The sequence below is a fragment of the Armigeres subalbatus genome, chromosome 1 (assembly GCF_024139115.2).
Source record: "Armigeres subalbatus isolate Guangzhou_Male chromosome 1, GZ_Asu_2, whole genome shotgun sequence".
NCBI lineage: Eukaryota > Metazoa > Arthropoda > Insecta > Diptera > Culicidae > Armigeres > Armigeres subalbatus.
Window position 1 is genome coordinate 242,076,495 of NC_085139.1, and position 22,213 is coordinate 242,098,707.

A 22,213-nucleotide genomic window follows, 5' to 3' on the forward strand; every position below is an offset into this window, starting at 1 on the left:
ATTTCAGAACAAGTTGAATTGGATTAATCTTAGTGTTACACTTCCAAAATTACAGTTAAGTAGTTGAAGTACCATCTGGTCGAAACACAGTTAAAAAAAGATCATTTTATCGATGTTTAGACTTCCGTATATAATCTTCCGAATGTGACCCACAGTGCCGGCCTCCGTTGCCGGTCGGCGCGTGGCAACGTAAACCTAACAGAATGAGATATCCTGATTTTAGTGTGATGCTATTCGACATTTATGGGTTGCGTTTTCATTTGCCCTGAGTCACCATTTCGGATCTTCAGGGTTCCTTCTTTTATACCATCCCTGTTTTCCTCCTGCCGGCCCGCTCGCTCGAGGGCTGCCGGACGACATATCTCCGTCGCTCGGCTTGGAGCGCTGTTGTCGTACCGCGAAGAGCGCTTTTATGCTCGTTTCAAATTATTTTATTCCAACATTGACGCATCCATCTCGACACGCATAGGCCCGAAACAAAACACGAAATGGGTTTTCATCAAGCGACGACACTGGCACCTATTGAGGAAAAGGAAAAAGAAAATTCTCCTTCTGGTTTTATTATCTGAAACAATTTCCTATTGGGCCAAAGTATAGTTTCACTCAGGCTATATTCATGGTCGGGTTCGAAAATTTACGAGGTCAAACATTAAAATGACGCAACAATGCTTTCATTTTTTCGAAATTTATTGTATCAAATTTGTACTGAAATTCAAATTGATGAGGATTGACAACTTGTGGACATTTCACTCTAGCTAAAAGAATATGCTGGCTTATGATAGAGCATATACAACATGTTAAATAATCTTGATGACTCAAAAGCATTTCAATTGGATCAATGATTAATGCATAGCTTAATATCTGAAAGTTTATTTGATGTCCATCGATTAACGTGTTAATTATTAACCTTACATATATTTTTTTTCAATTTGTTTATTTGGGAGGCTCAGTCGATTGTATACACTTGCGGAGCCACAAACATGATTTATAACAATAATACATATGAAATTATAACACAATTAAACTATTTATCAATGTAAAATCAATTTCATCAACTTTAACATTCATTGCATTTGCTATTCTAATTCGGTCTTCTGCTATTAGCAGTTGTCGTTCATTCATCCTCGATCCATTCGTATGATGCGATTCTGCACCGCGTCTTCCATGGGAGAGTAGGGTGGCTCAAAAACACTTTATAATTTTTTGATGGGCCGCCCTCTTATACGTTCTATTTGATGTCCTGATGCTCTGGACAAATTTCACAAATCGGTCAACGTTTGGGCGTCTAAACTCGTTGGAAGTTTATAAGAAAATGTATGCAGAATCATCAAAACAGTGATTTGCAGTTGGACGGCACAATTTACTATCAAGAATCATAATACTCATTCAGTTCTTGTAGAATTAAATACAGAATGTTATGCTGAAAACCGAAGATTAGGTTTATTAGACAAAGATATTAGCATTTTACTGGAGTGTTGAGGGTGATTTTATTTCTTTCAAAGGTAAAAGAAACGAAATTTGCTCAAACCCCATCAGAGAGTGCTAATAGCTTAGCCGACAAAGTCTAAACTTCTCGCGGTTTTCTACATATTCTATTTTTCAAGATCTGAATAGTATCAGTATCACATCGTAGCAATACGTAACTTCTAGAAATTTACGCTTCATTTTTTTGTGATTATTCGAATTACATGGAAATTTTTGCTTATGTTGATGAAAAAGGATTAGTTTTGTGTGTTTCAGCGAAAAACATCAAAAAATCGTCAAGTTTTAAATTAGCATAGCTTTTGATATATGTACAGTCGGGGTTCCCTGGTTGGGATTTTAATGCTTGGGTCACTTTTTAATTGGGCCTCCGCTGATTGGGTCATGGCCCAACTAAAAAGCAACCCTACGTCAAAATTCTATGAAAAAACGGAAAACGGGATTGGGCGTCACTGGACATCATTTGTGATGTTCAAATCGAAATACAAGTGTTAAAATGGCTGTCAGTTGGCTTAACTAAAAAACCGAATGCGTTAGTTGGGTTGAGATCGTGGTTCAACCAGCGAATCGCGACTGTATTGTGAATTTTGGGTCTTTGTCAGGTAAAACTTCAAACTATTCTCCGTGCTTTGCCATCAAAATGTCAAGAACGAAATATTTTGAGTTGGGTCAATATTACACGAAACCATCAATATTATATTTTCCCTTGCCTTAAACCAAGCAAATGCCTGAACTGACCATATCCTAGCTTGCCTTCTGCCGGGCAAATGCATCCTTTAAAAGAATTAATCATGTCGCGTTAAACCGAGCAAATGTTTGAATTAGATGAAGAAACTACAGTGACTACAATCTGTTATGTCGTCAAGTGTTAGAATTGGCAAAGAATCGTCTGTTAGATCCATACAAAGGCAAGTTCCAAACGAGCAGGTGACCTGTCAAACGTGGCACATGATGTCACTCTTCTTATAGGACTCTAGAAGAAACCATATAGTCTTTTGCCATCTACCGGGCAAATGCTTCCCTTGAAAGAAGGAACCATGTCTCTTGTCGTCGGTCGGGTACATGCCTTTAACCGAGTAAATGCCTGAATTGAAAGCAGGAACCATATCGACTTTTGCCTTCTGACAAATGCATTATTTGAAAAAAGGAATCGTATCTTCCTTTGTCATATGCCGAGAAAAATTAGCCTTTGAAGATGGAAGCATATGCGCCAAAAAGTGCTATAAAGAGATAACTATATCGCCAGCCGAAATAACTAATATAATAGTGTTTGCTCTTGAGCACTCACAACTTTGCTATTCGAGACTCGGTCTTTTGTAGTTTGTCTTAGCCAACGACGATCTTGCGATCCTAGAGGCACATGCAAACAGACATAACACTCGTCAAATTTCCATCGTTCAATGATTTACTGGGCGATTCAAATAATCATTAGTTGGCCAATCGATCACTCGCGGCGCGCGCATCGGATTTGCTTGAATTTGACGTTTGCTCACTACCGCCACCTGGTTCGTGATTTGCCCAACTAACTGAAATCAACAGATGTCGTTAGTGTTTGAATGACGATGAATTTGATGAGTGAATGTTCAATGTGTTATGTCTGTTTGTCTGTGCTAGAGGTAACTTAACATCTTAAGGGTCATACACATATTACGTAAGCACTTAAGGGGGGAGGGGGGTTCGACATTTTCTTACGGACCATATAAATAAAAAAACTTTTGTATGAAAAAGATCTTACATGGGGGGAGGGGGGTCAAAGAACCCAGAATAAATGCTTACGTAATATGTGTACGACCCCTTAAGTGAATAATACTAATTTCTCGAAGTCTACTGATGTTTCTTCGAACAGTGATTTGATACAATCTTTAATTCAAAACATCTCTATTATAATGTTCAAGCGATGATAATTATAAATGATTTAATATATTATGCATAAGTTCCGAACTCGGTGATTACATAACTGTTATTCCAAATGACCTTAAACCAAACGGCTATTATGCCAAACGACATTATGCACACACACACACACACACACACACACACACACACACACACACACACACACACACACACACACACACACACACACACACACACACACACACACACACACACACACACGGGGAGCAGGGACTTTGTCCAAGGGCTTGACGACCCCTCCCCATGGCCACTGCGAGTTAGACCGGGATCATCGTCCCTAACCCCTAATCCCAAGGCGTCAAGCGACCCGTACCGAGGGGATGCATGGCCAGGGGGGTGAAATAATAAGCTAGGCCTTTAACGGAGCCTGTGGGGTACCTGGGCACCCTCCACAGTAATTGTCCCTTACCGCGTCATGCTGGGCTCTGGCGTGGTGGACCTCTTTTCCCGAGCAACTCGTGGGACCAAAATGGAAAACCAAGTCAATTCTTCAATTAGTGGTAGTAGTGTAGGCGACAACCCCTTCGCAAGAGGTGGGTTGTTCAGGTCTCCGCCTAAGAGGCCAGAGGCAATAGTCGGCAGCTCAGTGCGCAGCGCCAGCGTGGGTCACTCAACCTTCCTCTCGGCTAAAAAAACGCCGGTAGAGGTTATTGACGGCCCATGGCTTGTGGAGGCGATGAACCGCAAACGCGATGGGCTTTCGGCCTTTGAGGTGGCGACGGAACAGCTGGACGCCATCATCGACTTTGCGTCATCGAAGCATAATATCAGCAAGGACCTCAAGAGGAGCTTGCAGAAACTTCGAAAGTCGATGTTGGACGCCAAGCTGGAGAGGGCGGTCGGGACGGCCAAGTGTAAACCCGTGAAATCGGTGGAGTCGAGGTCTACCCAGACTAAGGCCCAAGGATTCGCGGACTCGGGCAAGGTCGAACCGACCGAAGGCGTGCCAGTGAAGACGTTGGTACCAAAGTCTACCCAGACTGAGGCTCAAGTATTTGCGGGTACGTTGGGGGTGACTGCTCCAACGGAGCAGACACTAAAACGGGGGAGACAGTCTCCAGGGGATGAGCTCCCTGGGGACCGCTCCAAAACGCGGAGGGTTACTATCCCGAACAAGGGTAGTGGGGCTGGGAAGCTGAACTCCGGCCAGGTACCTCTAAAACCGGGGGAGGAAGGACCTGGAAAGGTCCATCCACCCAGGAAAACGGTGGGAAAGGGTTACGGCAGGCTGAGAGCTCTCAGCCGCCCCAGACCAGGGAAATAGAGGGGGATGACGCCTCCTGGACTCTGGTCAAGAACAAGAGGAAATCGAAGACGCCAAGGGCCGAAAAGAAGGCGCAGGCGAATGAGGGTAGCAAGAAAACTAGGGTAGGCGTCAATCGCTCCAGGGGCGATGCCCTAGTCATCAAGACGGACGAGGCCAAGTACTCGGACGTCTGGAAGGCGATGAGGAGTGACTTCAAGCTCGGTGAGCTCGGCGCCGACTTACGTCGAATAAGACGTACCCGGATGGGCGAGATGATCCTCGAGCTGAAGTGGGGCGTCTCGCAAAAGGGCGCCGCCTACAAGTAGTTGGCGGAGGAAGTCCTAGGCGAGACGGTCAAGGTGAGGGCACTCACGACGGAGGTGAATTTAAGGGTTAAAGACCTGGACGAGATCACCGAAGTCGAAGAGCTCGTCACGGCACGGAAAAAAATTAAGCTCTGCCGACGCTGCGGATTGGAGGGACATAAGGCACAATGCTGCACGAATCCTCCCAATTGTTTGATTTGTTCCAGCAAAGCTGTGAACAGCAAGCACCCCATGGGGGGGGGTCGAAGTGCGCGGCGTTTAAGCGTGCTGCAAAATCACAGTGCAGGTAACGCAGCTAAACCTGAACCACTGTGATGCAGCCCAGCAACTGCTGTGTCAGACAGTTGCTGAATGGGGGACGGATATCGCCATCATAGCGGATCCTTACCGGGTACCTGCCAGGAACGGTAATTGCACAGAGAAACAGACGTCTCACTTAGAACAAAATGCAATCAAAATCATCGTCACGAAAACTTTGTCGCCCAATGCTAAAATCCCGGTGAGTGGCCAAGCGGCAACCAGATGGCGGTAGTGTGCAAACGTCAAACACAAGCAAAATCGATTAAGGCGCCATCGGTGGCCGATTGACCACCTACAAAAAGTTAAATAAACCGTTAAAAAGGTGTACGATGGAACATATGTTGAGTAAGACGTCTGTTTCTCTGTGGTAATTGGGTCATCGATGGGTCTAAAATGGTGGCGATGCCGTTCCACAAATTAACGGGGGCAGATCCTGCTGGAATCACTGGCCCTGTTGGATGTGAATTTGGCCAATGTCGGTACCAAAAGTCCCTACAGCTGGAACGGGGCCCAGTCGATTATCGACGTTACGTTCTAGAGCCCTGGCCAAACGGGTAGTTCGAACTGGAGGGTAGATGATGGCTACACTCACAGCGACCACCTGGCGGTTCGCTACAGTATCGACTATACGACCAGCATTCAGCGGACGGAAAAAGGGGCAAGGCCTAGCCCTCGTATGTGGAAGACATCATACTTCGACGACGAGGTGTTTAAGGAAGCGCTCCGCCGCGAGCACAATACTCTCGGTCTGAGCGGCTAGCTCCTGGTAACAGTACTCTCGCGTGCATGCGATGCCACCATGCCTAGGAAAGTCCACCCTAGGAATGGGAGGCCATCGGCTTACTGGTCTGCCGTAATCTGGCAAAATGATGTATACGCCATTTACCAAAAATTGTGTTAACGAGTGGTACTCATCGTACTCTTTAACAAAAAAATGGAAATCATGTATGTTGTAAAATTGCAGAAGAAGAGCGTGTTGAACGACGGATGGCGTTCGTGGCTGCTAGAGCCGCTCTAAAGACTGAGATTAGATCAGTCGAGCGCCTGTGTGCTTCGAGGGCCTGTGTGAAAGTTCCAACGCGAATCCATGGGGTGACGCCTATAGGGTCGTAATGGCCAAGACACGTGGGACGAAGGCCCACAATGGAACAACTCTGAAAAAAAGGCGGTCAAAACCACTTTGAGACGTTCTATACAGATTTAGATCCATGATTTGTTCATAGAATGTGTTCATAAAAGAGGACCGACAACATTAAGAGCGTAAAATTCACTTTTAGGTTTTATTGCGATACCCGAGCAAAAAAAATCTCTCTCTTTTTTTGTTCGATTTTTTGACAGTGTTCTAGAATATTATGTTTTAAGAAACTTTGCTGAAGATACTTTATATTTTTCTCCTATTTTAAAGGGTTGAATCTTTGTTTTTCGATATTGCAATCCAGAACTAATGTACAAATAATCGTTCAAAGTTCGAAAATTGCATTCTTTATTCGTTGCCTGCGCAACAAATCGATTTTCAATATTTGTAAACTAAATATACAACATATGGACCCGTTTTGTATCACAAAACATTGAATGGCACTAATATACGATAATCTGCAGATAGTATGGTGTTTTTGATTTAAATTTCTATCAAATGGAACAGTTTTATCGAAAAAATAGGCCAATTTCATGATTAAATATCTGCCTTATAGGCACATTTTGGCAGCTAGATTTGCGTTATTCTGAAAGCTTATTTTATATAGATGAAGCCAGTGGCTAAAGCTCAGTTGGGTCTGATGAGGCTCATTGATTTTTGTTCCAATTTTTAAAGTGTACTTCTAAAAAAAAACATTGTATTTCAATATTAGACACAGTTTGTTCTTAGACTTTTAAAAAAAAGGTAAAATTGCTAGAGCTCCCGCTCACAAATAACATTCTTTTTCCCTGAAGATATGGAAGAGAGAAATATGTGCTCAAACATGTAAATAAAAGATAAGCACTGATTTTCTTGTGTCAATTTAATTTGCTTAAACATGAGCCATGGGGGAGACATATGTAGCTAATTCGTGATGTTGTCAAGTCACCGTGAAAAAATCAATAGGATTCTCTGACAACAAATCATACAAATAGTTGTTTAAAATTAAAGTGAAATTAATTAGACAAAACATTGACGCAAACTGAATCAAAAGCTCCCTTAATGTCTTAAAATACAGAGGCCATTTCTAGCATGATTTGTGAAAACGTCGTATTTCCAAATGAGAGATTCTCTTTCATAACGCTCTCTTTTGCTCTTTGCTTGTATCTAGGTTAATTTTCAATTTGCTGCAATATTTTCACCGCAGCACACTAGATAAAGCTGTTTTCTTCAGATCTGTGCCAATCTAATGGGAATATTAGTATGGCTTTGGAATAATCGAATGATACAAACACATTTCAGTGCAGTTAGATGGAAGATCATAGCGAAATTGCCAGATTCAGTGATGTATTTTGTATCCCTGTGAATGTAGTTGACATGTTCCGAAAATAAAACTTTGGTTTAAATAGAAAAGTAAATACAAAAAAGTTTGGAAGAAATATAATTTTTAATATTACGTTATTTTATCAAATTTTCCCTTTTTCAATGTTGCCATTTCAGTTAATCAAGGTTATATGACTTAGCTCAATGGTTATCACTTGAAAGTGCAGAAACGTGAAAAAAATAAGCCAAAAACATTATCTTTTTCAAAAAACAACACACCACCAACATCACCTTGCGTGATCGCAAAACCTATTATGACACAAAAATTTGAATTTGAAATCAAATGCATTTATCTTTAATTTATTTATTTTTTGTTCCCCTTTACCAGAAATCTTCAACCGCATCATTTCGATTCGCAAGCTCTACGGCCGACAGCAAGGATTCAGCAGAGCGTGGAACGGCCCCATGCCGTACGTGATGATCTCCAAAGCCAGTGCAGTGGAGGTAGGTTACGATCAATGCCCGATCTTGGATGAGTGTTTCCTTATCGATGCAGTCACTAAGAGTTAGTCGTGTTTTTATATGAATTAAGCATAATGTCCTTCAAATGAATGATTTTTTTGCTCAAAAAGATACATACATATAGGGTTACTGCTCTCGAACTTCTTCTCATCCCGTAAAAACCAAAGCAATGAGAAAGGAATTTCTTGTTTTCGTGATTTGTTCAGCAGTGAGCACCAATCAAATAAGCGAAGATTTTGGTGCTGTTTATTTCTTTTGCGATGAGATGAATATATGCTCAGTGAGATGAGAGTGGGAACAGTTTCTCTAACCTTTTAAAAACAGTTTTCAAATTTTTTACACATATTCAATTACAAAAGACCTTACCACAAACAGTCCATCCTTACCTTTTTGAATCAAACCTGATCTGGGTCATAAAACCAAGACAACTTTGCGGATATGCAAAACAAGAACGATGAAGCTGTGACTTAACAGGAATTCAACGAACTTGACAAAGAACACAAAGTTTCGAAAAGAAACAGGTTTTGAGAACACCTGGAAAATTTGATCGTTCTTTTTGAACCAAGAAACAAAACTTGTTTCATTAAGAACCTAATTTGCAATGCCCTTCCCTACCTTCCCTACCTGCCCTTGGTGTATGCAAATCTTATGAATATATTGAACATGTGAGGTTAAAAAAGAACGTATCCAAATCGGGTGCGCGATGTTAAGCATTAGTGCGTTAGACATAATCGGAATTTGGCATTATTTTTTATGTGAGAGGTTCTTCTTTGGCTAATTTCATGCAAAATTCATTGTAATTGATAGAAATTGCAACTGCACACGGTTCAGTGAATGGTCGATTACACAGTTAATTTACACGACACAAGCATTTCACATCACAAAGTACATTTAGTGTACTAACACTATAACACTTACCTCTTTTCAATGTTTTGCTTCAATTTTGAAATATGAACAAATAGAAACACAAAAGGCATGTGAACGTTTTGGCTCTGACTGTGTGTGCTATCGAACTATCCATCGAATGGCCTAACAACTCATCAGATCATGCTTCTCGGAAACCGGTTTCCGGAATAACCGTTCCGGGATCAAATCATGAGATGCTTCTGTAACGTCGTTAAATTATATTCTTCTAAGTTATATTTCCAACGAAGTTCATCAGTCAATACGCAAGAAATCTTTATTTGATTGAGTATGTATCTTCAAGTTACACAAATTTTGGGACTTGGCCCAGTAAATCCGGAATCCGGTAACCAGGTTATCCGAATTGGTTCAATGTATCGAATAGCGGGTAAGTTCATTAATCCGCAGCAACCAAAATTGTCAAAATCGATATAAAACTGACAATGTTATGATTATTTTGAATCCGTGGGTACCCGGGTTGTTTTTTGTCGGTAACAAAAGGGTTAAATACCCCTAATAATCTCAATAGATGATCAACATAACTAAAATGAGCTCTGGCTGAATAAGACTTGGGCACGATGACCAACCAAATCGAATATTTTCCTCAAAAGTTGGTAAAATATGCCAAAAAAGTTCTTGGTGGAGTTCCTGAAGGGATTTCCGGAGGAAACTACGATTTTTTTCTAAGTTTCATTAGAAATGCCTTTGTAAAATCCTATAAGAAATTCTGCGGAAACTCCATGTAGGCATTTTTTTCAAAAACCATTAAGGTTCTCGTTGGGAAATTCCTTTAGTAAAACCACAGGTAAAACCGTAGAATATTCTTTCAGGATTTCATTCGAAAATTTATTAAGGAATGAAATAGTTTCCGAAAAAATTCCTAACACAATTTCCGAAGAAATTGCTCGAAAAAATCTTCGAAGGGGTTCAGAAAGGACTCTCCGAGAGAACAGCGAAAAGAGTTTATAAACACAATTTTTGAAGGAATTTTTGAAAGAACTTAGTGTAAGATCCACTATTGATCCCACGACTCACTTCCCACAAATCACACCAAGGAAATACAAAACCTTGCTTAATGTAGACTCGTTTATTCGTCATAAGGAACAAAGGTTTGGGCACGCAGGCCTTGCTTATTATATGTATAGGTATTTTATAATTTTGCCCTGAAGCATCGACTTCAAAAATAGTTTACATTAGGGAACCGAAGGAATTCCCGCAGAAAAATTAAAAAGAATCTTTTCAATAAATTCCGAAAAAAATGTTCTAGGGAATTTTCAGAAGAATTTCCGAATGGTTCCCAAAAGGAATTTCCGAAGAAATTTCTTTGAATTAATTTCTGAAGTGATTCCCGAAAAAATCAAAGGAAATGAAGAATGTTGTTCCGGAATTATTGAGGGAAATGCCCAAGAACTTCTTCCTAAAGTTACCAAAGAATTTTCAAAGGATTATCCGTAGAAATTCCCAAGGAATTGTTTAAGGTAGTTCTGAAAGTATTCCTATGTGAATTTCAGGAAAAGTTGTCAAAAAACTTGCTAAGGAACCCCTAGAGCAGTGGTCCCCGGCATGCTTACTATCAAGAGACGCACCGAAATTTCGAGCTGTTGAAGCGGGCCGCAGTATATTTGCATCATTTGTTTTTCAGTTCATATTGCATATTAAAAAATATTGTATATTTAAGCTAAAAATATTTGATTCCCGTGAATCTTTTTTCAAATAAAATATGTTCTTGTGAGGACATTTCGTTCTACAGGTTTTATCGCCGTAGTTGACTTTTAGTCTTTAGTACCCTATTTGCAGTAACGGACTTGACACGAAACTTCACAAAAGCATCTTTTCGGCTCAGTTGGCAGAAAATATTTTAAGCTGTTTTTCCAAATGGCCATATGTCCATCGATTCTGTAATTTTGATCTCATGTTTTTCATGGATAACGTTTATTAAAATAAAAGCATTCTTATTACGAATCAGTGCATCACAAAATAATTTTTACCTGTAGTTCAACTTTAAGTTACTTTAAATCTGCGATAAAATACAAATTTGCTATTATCATAACATAACCCAGGGTGCGGCCCGAGGGCTGCACTTTGGCGATCACTGCCCTAGAGGAATTTCTATAAAATTTCCAACGTTTTATTTTTCTAAAAAAAAACTGGAGAAATTCCTAAAATAATCCTCCTGTAAATGAATTTCTGAAGAAATTTTAGAAGGAGTTCTAAAATATTTTCCGTCCATACTTCAAAAGGAATTTGCGAATGATTTTCGGAAGATATAACCGAAAGAGAATGTCTAAGGAAATTACGAAAGAATTCCTAAAGGATTTTATGAAGCAATTCCTAAAGCAATTTCCTAAGAAATTTTCAAAGGAATTTCCAAAAGAACGAACCTTAACGAATTTCCTAAGGTTTTCTTAAACAAAGGAATACGTGGAGGAAATTCTGACGTAATCCCGAAGTAAATTGCGAATAAATTACTGAGATTCTAAAGGAATTCTTGAAGAAACCTAGGAATTACATCAGAAAAACCAGTAGGCATTTTCTCTGAAATTCTATTAGGATTTTCTCCGTAATTTCTTTTGAGAATTCCTTCGGAAATTCCATCATAAAATTTTTCAAAAATACCTTTATCGATTCCTCTGGAAATTGCTTTAGGAATACTTTAGGGTAAAATACTTACCTTCAAAAAATCTTTTAGAAGTTCCTTAACCCTTATCCTCCCTTGATACTTTTTAGGCACCAAAAAATGACTTCAAAAAATCATAACTCCTTTAATTCTCAACCGATTTTGACGATTCACCTACCTAACGAACCGGTTAGGTCTCTAGTTTTCAAACCTTAGAAGAGAATTGGCATTGGCCACCTGGTTCCGGAATAATTCCGGGGTCGAGTGGGGTACCTTTTTTTTCTCAAATCAAATGACCTTGCTAAAAGACTTAAAACTAATTTTTTGATGTGTCCTACTTCATGAAATCACGAGACATGTTCAATAGTGCCTCTTCCAAGGTTCCCTGGTCAGGTTGGACAGGTTCTGCGGCATTCCGGGGACCTGGTTCCCCCGGGGAAGTGGCCACTTTTCGATTTGATCCGAAACCCATCTTGCGACGTCTCAAACTTCATGATTTCGCGAAACAAGCTCAATAGAGTCTAATTTGAGGTACCTGAGAGGTGCTGGTCAGGTTCAGTGGTATTCCAGGAACCTTCTTCCCCCGGGGAAATGGCCACTTTTTGATGTGATCTGAAACCCATCTTGCGACGTCTCAAACTTCATGATTTCGCGAATCGAGCTCTACTGGGTATAATTAGTGGTACCTGAGTGGTGCTGGTCAGGTTACGTGGCATCCCTGGAACCTGGGTCCACCAAGGAAGTGGTCCCTTTTTTATGTGATCTGAAACCCATTTTGCGATGACACAAACTTCATGATTTCACGGAACGAGCTGACGTTTCTCATTATGCCAGTAACCTGGTGCCCTCGTTGATGAAAAACTGCTTTATGTATTCTGAATCCTAAATCATGTAATCTGTAACGTGACCAACGAAACATGAAATTCAAAAATGGTGTACATGCTCTCGAGTATTCTGAGAAATTTTGTACTTCTGGATAGTTTCCATCTTGATATGACACAAGTTTGATACGATATAGGCTGGGTTTGAAATGCATCAAAAAGTAGATAAACCAGATTCCATGAACGCCACGGAACATAACATGCACCACTCAAGTACCTTGAAAAAATCTCTATTGGAAATGTCTTGTGAAACCATGAAGTTTGTCCATAGATGGGTTTACGATCACTACAAAAAAAAGCCCACATCCCCAAGACAACCAGGTTCTCGGAATGTCACAAAATCTAACGGACACCATTCAGATACCTCAAAATAGAATCTATTGAGCTCGTTTCGTAAAATCTTGAAATTTAAGATGAGGGAAAATGGGTTTCAGATCACATAAAACAGGGAACATTTCCCTGGTAGAACCAGGTTCCGGGGATGTCACATAACCTGACCAGCACCACTCAGGTTTCTCAAATTAGACTCTTTTGACCTCGTTTCGCGAAATCTTGAAGTTTGAGACGTTGCAATATGGGTTTTGGATCAAATCGAAAAGTGGCCACTTCCCTGGGGGAACCAGGTCCCCGGAATACCACGGAACCTGACCAGCACCACTCAGTTACCTCAAATTAGACTCTATTGAGTCCGTTTGGTAAAATTATGAAGTTTGAGACGTCGGGGGAAAAATGGGTTGCTGGAATGCCACTTAACCTGACCAGCGCTACAAAAGTACCTTAAATTAGACTCTACTGAGCTCGTTTCGCGAAATCATGAAGTTTGAGACGTCGCAAGATGGGTTTCGGTTTAAATCGAAAAGTGGTCACTTCCCCGAGGGAACCAGGTTTCCGGAATGCCACGGAACCTGACCAGCACTACCCTGGAACCTCAAATTAGACTTTATTGAGCTCGTTTCGCGAAATCATGAAGTTTGAGAGGTCGCAAGAGGGTTTTCAGATCATATAAAAAAGTGGCCACTTCCCCGGGGGAATGAAGTCCCCGGAATGCCACGGAACCTGACCAGCACCACTCAGGTACCTCAAATTAGAATCTGTTGAGCTCGTTTCGCGAAATCATGAAGTTTGAGACGTCGCAAGATGGGTTTCGGATCAAATCGAAAAGTGGCCACTTCGCCAAGGGAGCCAGGTTTCCGGAATGCCACGGAACCTGACCAGCACTACCCTGGAACCTCAAATTAGACTTTATTGAGCTCGTTTCGCGATATCATGAAGTTTGAGAGATCGCCAGAGGGTTTTCAGATCATATAAAAAAGTGGCCACTTCCCCAGGGAGAATGAAGTCCCCAGAATGCTACGGAACCTGACCAGCGCCACAAAGGTACCTTAAATTAGACTCTACTGAGCTCGTTTCGCGAAATCATGAAGTTTGAGACGTCGCAAGATGGGTTTCGGATCAAATCGAAAAGTGGCCACTTCGCCAAGGGAGCCAGGTTTCCGGAATGCCACGGAACCTGACCAGCAATACCCTGGAACCTCAAATTAGACTTTATTGAGCTCGTTTCGCGATATCATGAAGTTTGAGAGATCGCCAGAGGGTTTTCAGATCATATAAAAAAGTGGCCACTTCCTTAGGGAGAATTAAGTCCCCAGAATGCCACGGAACCTGACCAGCACCACTCATGTACCTCAAATAAGAATCTGTTGAGCTCGTTTCGCAAAATCATGAAGTTTGAGACGTCGCAAGATGGGTTTCGGATCAAATCGAAAAGTGGCCACTTCGCCAAGGGAGCCAGGTTTATGGAATGCCACGGAACCTTATCAGCACCACTCCGGTACCTTAAATTAGACTTAATTGAGCTCGTTTCGGGAAATCATAAAGTTTGAGAGGTCCCAAGATGGGTTTCAGATCATATCAAAAAGTGGCCACTTCCCCGGGGGAACCAGGTCTCCGGAATGCCACGGAACCTGACCAGGACCACTTAGGTACCTCAAATTAGACTCTATTGAACTTGTTTCGCGAAATCATGAAGTTTGAGACATCGCAAGATGGGTTTCGGATCAAATCGAAAAATGGCCACTCCCCGGGGGAACCAGGTCCCCGGAATGCCACGGAACCTGACCGGGACCACTTAGGTACCTCAAATAAGTTTGAGACGTCGCAAGATGGGTTTCAGATCATATCAAAAAGTGGCCACTTCCCCGGGGGAACCAGGTCTCCGGAATGCCACGGAACCTGACCAGAACCACTTAGGTACCTCAAATTAGACTCTATTGAACTTGTTTCGCGAAATCATGAAGTTTGAGACGTCGCAAGATGAGTTTCGGATCAAATCGAAAAGTGGCCACTCCCCGGGGGAACCAGGTCCCCGGAATGCTACGGAACCTGACCAGAACCACTCAGGTACCTCATGTTAGACTCTATTGAGCTAGTTTCGCAAAATCATGAAGTTTGAGACGTCACCAGATGGGTTTCGGATCGAATCAAAAATTAGCCACTTCCCCGAGGGCACCAGGTCCCCGGAATGCCACGGAACCTGACCAGAACCACTAAGGTACCTCGAATTAGACTTTATTGAGCTCATTCCGCGAAATCATGAAGTTTGAGACGTCGTAAGATGGGTTTCAGATCATATCAAAAAGTGGCCACTTCCCCGAGGGAACAAGGTCCCCGGAATGCCTCAGAACCTGTTCAAACCCACCAAGAAACCTTGGAAGACGCACTATTGAACATGTCTCGTGATTTCATGAAGTAGAACACATCAAAAAATTAGTTTTAGAATTTTTAGCAAGGTCATTTGATTTGAGAAAAAAGGTACCCCACTCGACCCCGGAATTATTCCGGAACCAGGTGGCCAATGCCGATTCTCTTCCCAGGTTTAAAAACTAGAAACCTAACCGGTTCGTTTGGTAGGTGAATCGTCAAAATCGGATGAGAATCAACGGAGTTATGATTTTTTGAAGTCATTTTTTAGTGCCTAAAAAGTGTCAAGGGAGGATAAGGGTTAAGGAATTATTTTCGAAAATCCATTCAGGTTCTCTTTTGGGAATCCCTTCAAAAGTTTATTTAGAAATTCCTGCACTAAACCCAACACAAATTTCTTTAAAAACGCCTCCAAAAATTTATTTGTGAATTCCTCCAGAATTTTATTTCTTAAAAAGGCCGTTACAAATATTTAATTAACATCTTGTCCTACTGGTCTCCGAAAGGTCAATAAAAAAACTCCTCGGATTTCTTAAAGAATATTTAGAAAATCCTCAAAAATTTCATTTTGTTGCCCCTTCAAAAAATTATTTTTTGGCAAAAAAAATCCCCGGGGGGGGAGACAAAATAGTTTTTAAATATTTGTATCGGTCTAACAAAAAAAATACCGCCCGGAATTCATTCGGATATTCCTCCAGGGACTTCTTTAAAAGATTATTCGTAAAACCTTCAAGATTTCTTCCGGAGATCCCTCCAGATTTTTTTTTCGGAAGATCTTCCAGGAAATCCTTTGAAATTTATTGAAAATGAAGTTGTTTGCAACGTAGTTACTTATTGAATTTTCGAAAAAAAAAATCCAAAAATAAACAACAACAAACGAGGACTTTATGAAAGATGAAGGCATTTTTGGAGAAATTCCTGCAGGATGTTCCGGAAGAATTCCCGAAGAATGTTTTAAAGGAGTTGCTGGAAGAAGTTCTGAAGAAATTCCTTAGGCCAAAACTGAATGAATTTCTTATGGATATCTAGAAGAACTTTTTCCAGCGATTCATGAAATAAATGCCGAATCAATTTCAAAAGGAAAATTTTTCGAAGAAATTCTCAACAAAATTCCAAAGAAATTCTCAAAAGAACGAATGGATTTTTTTAAGGAATTCCTTAAGGAATTTTCACAGGAATTGCTAAAGAATCATCCAAAGGAATTCCTCAAGTAGTCTCCGAAGGATTGTAGGAATTTGTGGAACAAAATCCGAAAGCATTCCTTAAGCAATTTCCGAAAGAAATTCGTAAAGGATTTTCTGAAGAAATGCGTAATGAAAATTCTTATAGAATTTTCAGAAAAATTTTGTAAGGAATCTCCGAAGGAATACCCGATTTTTTTAGGAAGAATTAATAAAATAATCTTCTAAGGCTTTTTAAAAGGAACTTTTCGGATGAATATCTGCAGGAATTATGAAATAAATTTCTTGATTTATTTCCGAACTAATTCCTGGAGTATTTTTCGAAGGAATTCATCAATGAATTTAAATAAATAATTTCAATACAATAAAATAAGATTAAATTTTCGTTATGTTTGAAAATACCTGACGTTTTAACTAAATATTTTGACTAAATACTATTCAGCGAAGCGACAACACCCCAGTTCTGGGTTACAATAGCTGTGAATAAGAAAATAAGAAGCGTTTTTAACTGATGCTCGTAATATTTACTCAGCAATATTTGCTTTGCTGATGCTCAGCAAGTGGTTATGTCAGTTATATTCAGAAATTGATTTCAAAATATGAATTATTTACTCGGGAGTCGGAACAAAAAAATCGTTAAAGCATTCACAGTTGGGATTTAATTTTTTGGCTAAATCAGTTTGCCTTATAAGCCAATTATCCTAATAGCACAAATCTTAAAACAAAGAAAACTGATTAAATAAACTGATTTAAATAAATAGAAAAAAAATGGCAAAATAACTAATGTGCAACTTGACTTGAAATTTCTTAACTGCAATAATTTTCCTGCACCAATGCCAGATCCTTTAAGAATTGGGAACGCTTTGGGCATATATCCAAGCCCCACAGCCACAACAAACCCATTTTGCGAGTCACCTACAAGTTTAGGTGCCCGACTAAATGAGGCCTTGGCTTAACGCATTCCAAAGATCAGTTTAACAATTTATGTATTATTATACTAGATAAATCCTCATTCAAACTTTCAAACTAATCAACCAATCTATTAAATAACCAAGACAAGGTATGTCACTACGCCGACACCATCGCTTGAGATAGATTTCAAATTGAATTTTGACGAGATCCACCTTAACAACATTTATGAACTTCTGTAAGACTAGTTTAGTACTATTCCAATTAACTCTACCACGCTGTATTTCTTCACAGATACGTATTTCGACCTCAATTATTAGACCACGACACTGAATCTCGTGCTTGGCTCGACTCGACTTAAGTTAATTGATTATTTTTATTGCGATTAGTCACCGGCGTGGCCAAATTATGATCGGCGGCGCGCCGACCCAAAATCGTCGGCGGCAGAGGCGGCGTGGCGCGGCGGCGCACAGGTCTACCATCTTCGAATATGCCCCACGCTCGCCTGGTCTGCCCACCTCGCTCACTGCGCTCCACGCCGTCTTGTACCTGCCGGATCAGAAGCGAACACCATCTTTGCAGGGTTGCTGTCCGGCATTCTTGCAACATGTCCAGCCCATCGTACCCTTCCGGCTTTAGCTACCCTCTGGATACTGGGTTCACCGTAGAGTTGGGCGAGCTCGTGGTTCATTCTTCGCCGCCACACACCGTCTTCTTGCACACCGCCAAAGATGGTCCTAAGCACCCGTCTCTCGAATACTCCGAGTGCTTGCAAATCCTCCTCGAGCATTGTCCATGTCCGTAGAGGACTACCGGTCTTATCAGGTGGTGAATCTTTTTTGACCGCAGTTTCTTCTGGAGCCCGTAGTAGGCCGACTTCCACAGATGATGCGCTTTCGTATTTCACGACTAACATTGTTATCAGCCATTAGCAAGGATCCAAGGTAGACGAATTCCTCGACCACCTCGAAGGTATCCCCGTCTATCGTAACACTATTTCTCATGCGTGCTCGGTCGCCCTCGGTTCCGCCCACAAGCATGTACTTAATCTTCGACGCATTCACCACCAGTCCAACCTTTGTTGCTTCACGTGTCAGGAGGGTGTACAGTTCTGCCACCTTTGCAAATGTTCGGCCGACAATGTCCATGTCATCCACGAAACAAATAAATTGACTGGATCTGTTGAAAATCGTACCCCGGCTGTAACACCCGGCTCTCCGCATGACACCTTCCAGCGCAATGTTGAACAACAGGCACGAAAGTCCATCACCTTGTCTTAGTCCCCGGCGCGATTCGAACGAACTGGACTGTTCACCCGAAATCTTCACACAGATTTGCACACCATCCACCGTTGCTTTGATCAGTCTGGTAAGCTTCCCAGGGAAGCTGTTCTCGTCCATAATTTTCCATAGCTCTACGCGGTCTATACTGTCGTATGCCGCCTTGAAATCATCGAACAGATGGTGCGTTGGGACCTGGTATTTACGGCATTTTTGAAGGATTAGCCGTACAGTAAAGATCTGATCCGTTATCGGACGCCGTCAACGAAAACTTCCACGAACTCATTCACTAATGGAGACAGACGACGAAAGATGATCTGGGATTTTACTTTGTAGGCGGCATTAACGATGGTGATCGCTCGAAAGTTCTCACACTCCAGCTTGTCTTCTTTCTTGTAGATGGGGCATATAACCCCTTCCTTCCACTCGTCCGGTAGCTGTTCAGTTTTCCAGATTCTGACTGTCAGTTTGTGCAGGCCAGTGGCTAGCTTTTGCGGGCCCAACTTGATGAGCTCAGCTTCGATACCATCCTTACCAGCTGCTTTATTGGTCTTTAGATGTTAGATGACGTCCTTAACTTCCCTCAAGGTGGGGGTTGGTTGGCTTCCATCGTCCGCTGAACTGACGTACTCATCTCCTCCGCTGCCTTGACTTTCACTGCCTGTACTCTCAGCGCCATTTAAATGTTCCTCGTAGTGCTGCTTCAACGTAGTGCTGCTTCGATCACCACACGCTCGTCCGTCAAGATGATCCCATCCTTATCCATGCACATTTCGGCTCGCGGCTCGTAACCTTTGCGGGATGCGTTGAACTTCTGATAGAACTTGCGTGTTTCTTGAGAACGGCACAGCTGTTCCATCTCTCCCAGGCGCGTTTCTTCTCCTGAAAAAAGCGGGTCTGCTGTCTCCGCTTCCGTCTATAACGTTTCACGTTCTGCCGGGTACCTTGCTGCAGTGCGACCGCCCGCGCTGCGTCCTTCTCCTCCAGAATCTGTCTGCACTCTTCGTCGAACCAATCGTTCGTCACACATACCCGACGTTGTTCTCCGCTGCGTCGTTAATGACTTCTTCTTCTTCTTTTTCTTCAATGGCTCCACATTCCAACTGGAACTTGGCCTGCTTTTCTACTTAGTATTCCATTAGCATTTCCTCAGTTATTAATTGAAAGCTTTTCTATGCCCGCCATTGTAAGGGAACAAACCTCCTGCAGCGCTACGATGCCGAATCCACGGTCGAATGCAATTTGTTACGAGCAAATCGGTTACGAATATGCGAAAAAATGAGGGAGAAATTTTTAAGCGCTCGTTTTTGGTATAAAAAAATTGTATTTTGGCCATAACCTGTGAGCCCAAAGTCCGATCTGGCCAAAATCAAAAGGAAACAATGGGACAGGATTCTGCGTCGAATGCAACTTGTTGCGAGCAAATCGATTAAGGATAAGTGCCTAAAAAATGAGTGAGTTTTTTTGGCGGGTTTTGCGCACACACATACACACAGACATCACTTCAATTCGTCGAGCTGAGTCGAACGGTAAATACAATTTTCTGTTATGCGATACCTATGCGCACAAATTTCATCGCATAACAGTCGCGAAAACGCGAAAAAATATGTATTTCTTATCCGACATTGCACAATAGTTTATACGATGTGCACGATTTTTAAGCGAGATTGTTCGTTGTGCATTGCGATGTAGCTTGTGATAACAAACTATGTTTGACAGATAATCCAATTTCATTTGAGTTTGTTTGCAGGAATATGCGATGTTAACAAATGAAGCTGAAATATACTCTTAAAATAGCCTACCGTGCGGGAAAATTTATAAATAAACTGATGAGATTCGCACCACAATGCGATTTTGATGAAATTTGTATCGTTAAACGATTTCAATCGTGCATTCTTTTGCTATGTGTGGTTGTCTGGGTTCAGTGTTCTTCCGAAGCTCGACTCCAAGCAGCATTTTTCCACATTTTTCTCGTCCGTCACACGCTGGCACTCCTCATCGAACCAACCATTTCGTTGGCGTCGCTGTGCAGTTCCTAACACTTCTTGCGCTGTTGTAGTCACAGTTTCGTGGATATTATCCCACAATATGTTGGCGTCGCTAGACCCGGTAGCATCTCATATTCGCTCGTTCAGCTCCTGGTGGCACTGTTCAGCAATTCTTCCAACTGACAAGCGTGGGATATTGAAACGCGTCGTTCTGCTGTTTCGTGACGCTGAAAAGTCGCGACCGAATTTTTGCAACTACAAGTTAGTTATTCGAGTCAATGCTCGGACCTCTGAAGGATCTTACACCTATAACATCCAAGAAATATCGTCCGTCGATCAGCACGTGGTCTATCTGTGAGTAAGTGTCTCCACTCGGATGTTGCCAGGTGTGTTTGCGGATATTCTTACGTGCGAAGTAGGTACTGCTGATTACCATCCGCCCTCAAGCAGCAGCAAAGGTCACAAGCCGCAGACCATTATCGTTGGTATCGGAATGAAGGCTGTCAGTACCAATGACAGGGTGAAAGGAACTTTCTCTTCCGATCTGCACATTTGCATTCCCGATGACAATCTTTACATCGTGTGTTGGTCACTCTCCGTGGGCCTTATCATGGCTCTCATAGAACTCATCCTTCACGTCATCAGACTTGAAGAATTTGAAAAATTTGCCCTTCATTCTGAACAGGCAAATGCGGTCGCTTATCGCCTTCCCGATCACCATGAACTCCTCGTTCTGCTCTGTCACCGCCGCTATAGTAGATGTGATACTTGAATGAAGTGCCCAGAATTCACATTCTCCAGTTCAACAGCCCAACACGTGCGGGTTCCTTCAAAATTCTCACGTTCGACAGATCCGACTTTCCAATCGTTGTGCTTTATTCGTTGCCGGGTCTGTTGTCCTTGAACCAATCCGTTTTCGCTACTTTTACCTTTCTTGGTAACTGTAGAATAGGGTGGCTCAAATTAGTATGGGAAAAACTTTTTTCAATTTTTTTGATGGGCCGCCCTCTTATTCGGTTCTATTTGATGCCCTGATGCTCTGGACAAAATTTCAGCCAAATCGGTCAACGTTTGGGCGGTGCTAAACTCGTTGGAAGTTTATATGCAAAAATGTATGCAGAAACATCCAAAAACAATGAATTGCAGTTGGACGGCACAACTTACGATGAAGAACTATGATACTCATTCAGATCTTGAAGAATTTAATACAGAATGTTATGCTGAAAACCGCGAGAAGATTAGAGTTTGCCCGGCTAAGTTATTAGCATTTCTGTGAAGTGGGGTTTGAGCAAATTTCGTTTCTTTTACCTTTGAAAAGAAATAAATTCACCCCTACAACACTGCAGTAAAATGCTAATATCTTTGCGTAATAAACTCTAATCTTCTCGCGGTTTTCAGCATAACATTCTGTATTTAATTCTACAAGAACTGAATGAGTATCATGGTTCTTGATCGTAAATTGTGTTGTCCAACTGCAAATCACTGTTTTTGGATGTTTCTGCATACATTTTTCCATATAAACTT

At 41.6% G+C, this 22,213-nt stretch overlaps 1 protein-coding gene across 1 annotated transcript in view; it reads left to right on the plus strand.

The window, feature by feature from the left end:
- The window catches only part of LOC134207149 (cytochrome P450 4c3-like), a 147,140-nt gene extending 138,862 nt beyond the window's left edge, over window positions 1-8,278 (plus strand). The window contains exon 2 of the mRNA XM_062682871.1: window positions 8,097-8,278. Coding sequence (XP_062538855.1) covers window positions 8,097-8,278 — 182 coding nt within the window. The remainder of the gene's footprint in view (window positions 1-8,096) is intronic.
- Window positions 8,279-22,213: the final 13,935 nt, after the last annotated feature.